Source organism: Salarias fasciatus, unplaced genomic scaffold (genome assembly GCF_902148845.1).
Source record: "Salarias fasciatus unplaced genomic scaffold, fSalaFa1.1, whole genome shotgun sequence".
NCBI lineage: Eukaryota > Metazoa > Chordata > Actinopteri > Blenniiformes > Blenniidae > Salarias > Salarias fasciatus.
In genome coordinates this window covers 197,273-203,655 of record NW_021941244.1, presented here as the reverse complement: position 1 = coordinate 203,655, position 6,383 = coordinate 197,273, and the positions used below count along the sequence as shown (strand labels likewise).

Genomic DNA, 6,383 nt, shown 5'->3' with positions numbered 1-6,383 from the left:
GGTGACGGCGACGCGCCGCAGAGGAAGAATGCAGATATGCCAAGTATTGACTGTGCAGGGCAGGAGTTATTTTTAAGCATAAGAGCATACCGGGAGGAGCAGCTGTGGCGGGCCGGGAGAGCGGGGCTTCACCGGAGCCTCCAGGCGAGCCCGGGACTCACGACGCCGACCAGCAGCTCATTGCATAGGACTTTATTCACTGAAGTCTCACACACATTTCTCAAATATTACAATAAAAAAAAAACAGTGTCCACACAGAAAGAGTGAAATCCCTCAAACGAAGTGCTTCTGATCACATTTCCCTTCCAGCAGAGGTATAAATAAGAAGAGGAGTGGAGGAGGAGGGGGGGCCGGGCTCAGCGTCCAAACAGCAACACACTGCAGAAGACATGAAAACACACACTCAATACACACTCACAGAATAAACACACTGAAGAAAAAACACTCTGGTTCAAAACATTTTGGTTTATTAGTCCTGATCTGTACTTCATGGTTTACTTCTCTTCATTAGAGGACGAATATCCGAGTTTCCTCCACATGTTCTTCAAACTGGTTTAACCCTTAAGGATGATTCAGAGTGAGAGTCAATCCTGATTGTAACATTTATCCACACCGAAGCTGCACAAGGCGATGATTTCAAGAGGAACGAGGCACATGTTTTAGAAATCTAACTATTTTTCTTTTGATGTAATAACCTGGATAAAGCCTCCACAGCCTACCATGATTAATGGAACCTGATCACTCTTCAGTCCTGCAGCTTCAGGGCGGATAAACGTTCCCGTGTTCACACTGCAAGTGGAAAAAAGTACCGATATCCGTCTTCCAATGACCTTCAGTCAACAGAAACAAAACCCTGAAATATGATCTTTACAGCTCAGATACTTCAGTTCCTGAAGTGAACAGAAAAGTTTTTTTTCTTTAAATATTCAGTTTTTCTAGAGAACCCCAGCAGAGGTGAATCCTGGTTTATGATTCAGTGATTCAACTTGTGAGCCACGGTGACTCCGCCCCCCTCCAGCCTTCCGGCGAGGGAACGTCCGGGCGGCGCCGCCTGCCGAAACGTGAACACGGCCAAACGCCTCGGGCCAGTCTCATGAGCGGCGGTGTACCTGACTCCGCCCCCTCGCCGCCTGCTGTTACGTGACGCCGAGAGACATGACGAAGCCTATAAATGCACATGGACGCCGTTCTCACCCGGGAAAAGACGAATGCGTAGGAAAACACGGCGCGGATTGAATACTACTGTGTGTTTTCACGGGTCAGGAGGAGGCCAGACGTCCAATTTCACAGCAGACCGACTCGATCCCGGCTGGATTCAAGCTGTCAGGAAACATTAGGAGGCGGCTCGTCGACCTCTACAGGCAGACGACAATCACAAAGCTGTGACGCTTCAACACACACACACTCTCACACACGCTTGTTTTTGAGTCAGTCTGACACACGGCGGACTCGAACCTCACTTCAGGGAGCTTCTCTGGGTTAAAAGCTTCCGACTGAAGCTGTGGGAGAGCGCCGGGACGGACAGTAAAGGCGGTATTAACGGATTCTGACAGGATGTGCACGTTGAGTGTGTTTTGGGAAATGACTCAGCATAAAACTGTCTCCTAATGAGAAACGAATAAATACGATCCATGAGACGGAATCAAGTTAAAGAACAGTATCTTGAACCTGACAGCGGTTTGTGTCGTGTTCCGCTCCAGCAATGTCTTTTATTTTTAATTTAAGTGAGAATTTAGAAGCTTTTCTACTCTGTGTTGATAAAGTCTTTGGTCTCTCACACTTCTCCTTCAGTAACGTCTCCTCAACTCTGTGATCCTACACAGATGAGTTGCACTAAAACTCACTTTTAATCACTTCATTTCAGCACTCACCACGCAGGAACCGAAAGGAGAAGAAACCAGGTCAGATCTTGAATCCAAGCGCTCTCATGCAGTCTTTATGTGCCTCGATGAGATCTGTGCAGTTCTCCTCGCCCTTCTCGATGATGCTGGTGGAAACAAACACGAGGGAAAAATAAACATCTTCCACTTAACGCAGGGAAAAAGTATCAGCTGCTCCGCTCCCGGCTGAGGAGGGCCGGGCCGGGCCGGGACTCACCACGCGTCCCGGACCTTCTTGGTTTCCGGACAGGCGCAGCAGGGCTTCAGCGGCTTCTTCTGCTCGGCTTCACCGGCCACAGCTGGAGTCTCCACGCTGGCTGCAGACAAGGTCGACATCTTCTACCTGGACCGGCAGAGAGAAAAGAATAAAAGACTCATGAGTGGGTGGAGAAATGGAGGAATGCATTTCTTTTTTTTTTCACTTCACATCATTCATTTCCCTCTCACATGCTGGGAGCTGTGGAGCTTCCAGACCTAACACGTCAGCACGGGAGGAAATGAGCTCCTCGTGTCTTTACACTATTAATCATTGTTTTTTTTTCCTCAACACATTTCTTTAAACCCTGCTATCTGTGATCACGACCCAACGTTTGTGTTGCTTCCTTCTGAAAGATTAGGTTTTTACTTTTCTGGCAGTCACATCTCTCTTTCAGCCCATTTCGCCTGAGGAACAGAATCTGCCTGATCGTGACACACACCTTGATGTAGGTGCTGATCTCCTGAGGACACACCCTGCCTCATAACACAAACACACACCACACATTAAAAAACAATGATCACATCGCTACAGGATGGAGTTGGAAAATATATATATAAAAAAAATACAATCACTTGTCTAATAATCCTGCACACACTGTATGAAAAGCTCTTATGATCTGATCACTTTATTGATCTGACACTTATCAACGTGTAACATGTTCTATTTTTTTAAACAGTCACTTCAACTTTTCCAGATCTCAGATGCATGTATGAACTTGTTGAAGCTGCAATAACTTTCAAAATATTCATGCAATGCTCATAAAATTGCTATTATTATTGTTTTCACTCTCTGACTTGTGGCTAACAAAACTAAAGACTTGGTTATATACTGCATGTGTTCTTGTGTCGCCCTCTTTAAGATGACCAGAGCGAGAAGAGCAGCCAGAATCTGAACCAGGCTGACCCCACACTCCAGTTCAGGACTTAACCCCAAGTATCCTAAAAATGAACCGAAAATAGAACTAAATGAACAGAAACCAATCTACAAAAGGAAAAATAAATAAATAAATAACACAAAAGGAAAAGTGTAGTTTTCCAACCAAAAACTTAATCTGGACAATGAAACGATTAAAATTTAGAACTTTACCTCGCTTAAAGTGTAAAATAAAAAATATTATTCCCAATACTTAAAAATGACATGAGATATTTCAACAGAATTATTTATTTAAAAAAATAAGATAAATAAATAAATAAAAAAGAAGTTATTTTCATGTTATGACAGACGTACAGAAAAAGCAGAGCTTGTGTTATTTAAATGACTTGGAGATGCACGTGCAGCTGCAGCAGGTTCGGCTGATGTAACAATCACATCGATTAACCGATAACCTGATGATAAACACACCGAGCAGCAGACTCCATCCAGAGGAGCTCTTATCAGATCGAAGTGTTTCTCGTTGTGTGTTTAGATCTGTAGTTATTAGAGATGTTGCATAACGCTGCAGGTTAGCTAGCAGCGGCTAACAGCGGCGATAACATCACCGGAAACAATCACAATAAAGTCTCCGTGAACGTGTCGAACCGGCAGAGCACGAGCAGCGACGTTTAGAGCGGCTGCTGGAGAAAACGGTGGAGACGTGGAGTTAAACTCACCTGTAGAGACGCGTTTAGCAGCAACTTCACCTTCAGACAGAAAGCAGCGTGCGGAGGGAGCGGGTCACGTGGTTCACTTTCATAAACGGTCACATGACCAGAAGTGACAGCTGAGAATTCTGGGAAATGTAGTACTCCTGAAAATACTTCCAAACTACCCGTTCAGTCTATCTTTTTGTACGTATTTGACATTTGATTTTTGTTTTAAGTTTAAATAAGTGTGTCACCACTGTTTTGACGTATTTTTAACACATTTATACCGTTTTTTGTTCACTTTAAGCCAAAATTGTGAAGAACAAAAAAGTTATAATGTCTCATTTTACATGATTAAATTGATGTGTTGCTTATTGAACGTTCACTGAATGAAATTATGAGAATTACGGTAATACTTGGCTCTGCTCGTCATGGTGAAACTGTACAGTGAACAAAAATAGCATTGATATGTCTTGTAGTCACAGAACAAGACAGCATTTCACACAGTTGTTTCATTTGTTTTCAGTTGCTTAAGTGTGACTCTGTTTTGTTTTTCTATGAAATAGGTAGTGAAATGGTGTTTGACTGTGTTTTTCTATTGATAATTCAGGGATATTTGTAAAATTTGTAGGCTGATGTTGTCATGGTATTTCTTCATTTAAGTGTAAATATTTCTTTGTGAAATAGTGAGTAGACATGCAGAGTGAGGCAGCTTTGATCTCAGATTGCACAATCCCATTCAGCTCATTTATTCCTAATCATAACTTTCCACAGAATAGCAAATGTACTTACTATGTGTACGTCGAAAAGTTGTGTTTTCAGTGGCTTGAGCGTTGTTGCCATTTAAATATGCACCCAAAATGCAACACAAGTTTTGTGTTTTCACTCAGCATTGCTGAAAAAGTAGGAAATGAAGCCTTTAGAGAGTCGTGGTGAGAACATGGAGTTCATGAAGACACAGCAGTCTTTCATGAGTATGTACAGAGCAACAAACCCACAAACTCACTTAATTAAAACAGTCTAGAGAAGTTAAAAGCAAAAAGAATAAGATGTTACATAAATTTAGACCAGATTTAATATAAAAACTTATTGTTTTTCCTGAAAAGTTACCTTTGGTGGAAGTGGCGCCGTGTTACCTAAGACTCACCTAATTTGCTGCTGGTGTGCAGAATATATATTTATATATAAACAACGGCGGCCTGGGAGCTCTGCAATATGAAAAATGTTCATTTTCTGTCCTCCAGTACTGGAGGTGCGTTTGGGCCTGAGGTGCGTCAGCACAGAAGAAAGCAGTGCGTAAGCAGCCGCACTGAGTCACTGACTCCAGTTCCAGGGCCAGCTGTGTGCTAGATAAATGAACAAGCCGGAGCACGGTTCATTTTCTCTGCAGGCGCTCGCGTGCTGGATGTGCACTTCCATTTCAAACACGGTGTCGCCTTTCCTTTCTGAGGGATCACAATACATGTAGTGTGGCATAAATAAGCACGAGCCGCTCTGAGATGCTTTTATCTCCGGCTCTGCTGCATCTGTCTTTGTTTATTGTGGGAATCTGCCCCCCTGAAGGGGCAGCAGTGAAGGGCGATAGCATCCAGCTGACATTTGAAGAGCAAAGTCCATTTCAGGCTGATCAATCTGTCACATCATGATAAACACAATAAGATCATTGGTTTTGTTCATTCAAAGTTAGAATGAGGTATATTTGTATTGCACCCAAACTATTAGTCCATTTATAATTTAATTACTTCAGATTAAATGATCACCTTGATGCCAGACTTGTCTGGAGAAGTGGTTCCCAACCTGAGGTCTGAGGAACCCTTGGCAGGTCATGAGGGGGTCCGAGGCTTTTAAAGCTCTGAGGATGTGAAAATAAGATTTCAGTAGGCCGAGGGGTCGTTCATGGATGAAAACGCACTGGCTGTGTTTTTGTTTCAGAAAAGTGTGATTGATGTCTTCATGCATATTTTAATTCTTTCTTACATCAGATTTAGGAACGAGGTGTGGAATTTGAGTAAAGCAAAGACACACATGGGCAGTGGACTCAAACTGCCCATTAAAAGATTATCAGATTATTATCCAGTTAAAGGTTGTATAGAGGACTTTCCATGGAGAGAGAAATCCAGTGACAGTTAGTCCTTTTTGAAATGCTGCGCATGCGTGACCCACACTCCCTCCTCCCCTGATCTCTACGGAGGAACTTCTCCTCTTACGCAGAAAGTAGCATGTAGCAACTTAGCATCATAGCGCTAACACATAGCTACCAAAGTGTCCTCTTGAACAACACAAAACACAGCGAACATGAGTAAAATCCTGCACTTGCGCCAAATCCTGTCCCTGAGCCGTCCCTGCTCTCGGGTGGATCAGAGGAGGACGGGGAGGTTTGTGTGGAGCTGCATGACTGGAGCAGACGCTCAGAGCTCACAGCTGATCTGTGTGTGGTTGCAGCATGCAGGCGTAAACAAACCCCCCCTCCTCCTCTCACTCTCCGGACTTTTTCATACAAGTCTTGTTTTTAAGATTAAAACATACATTTTTGCCAAATGGCAGCACGTTGCAGCTATGATTAAGAAAAACTGTCTCAAGTCTACAGGTGAAAAGGTGTTGATGGCAGCAGCAGAGCCTAGCATGGGGAGAGCAGGGTGGAGCGCGTGGGGGGGGCGAAAAGGGCGTAGGAGCATGGCAACA

At 43.6% G+C, this 6,383-nt stretch overlaps 1 protein-coding gene across 1 annotated transcript; it reads right to left on the bottom strand.

Annotated features, from left to right (window-relative positions):
- Positions 1-219: 219 nt before the first annotated feature.
- Positions 220-3,805, bottom strand: LOC115384470 (cytochrome c oxidase copper chaperone-like). The gene is made up of 4 exons (XM_030086742.1): positions 3,729-3,805; positions 2,098-2,223; positions 1,872-1,987; positions 220-378 (listed from the first exon to the last, which is right to left on the bottom strand). The coding sequence occupies exons 2-3, from the start codon at positions 2,214-2,216 to the stop codon at positions 1,903-1,905; spliced, it is 204 nt and encodes a 67-aa protein (XP_029942602.1). The 5' UTR covers positions 2,217-2,223; positions 3,729-3,805; the 3' UTR covers positions 220-378; positions 1,872-1,902.
- Positions 3,806-6,383: the final 2,578 nt, after the last annotated feature.

What these genes read in the sequence shown, in the direction of transcription:
- LOC115384470 (XM_030086742.1), bottom strand. Translation starts at nt 2,216, where the DNA reads ATGTCGACCTTGTCTGCAGCCAGCGTGGAGACTCCAGCTGTGGCCGGT. An exon ending in AAGAAGGTCCGGGACGCGTG is followed by an intron (nt 1,988 to 2,097) that starts GTGAGTCCCGGC and finishes TGTTTCCACCAG; the next exon opens with CATCATCGAGAAGGGCGAGG.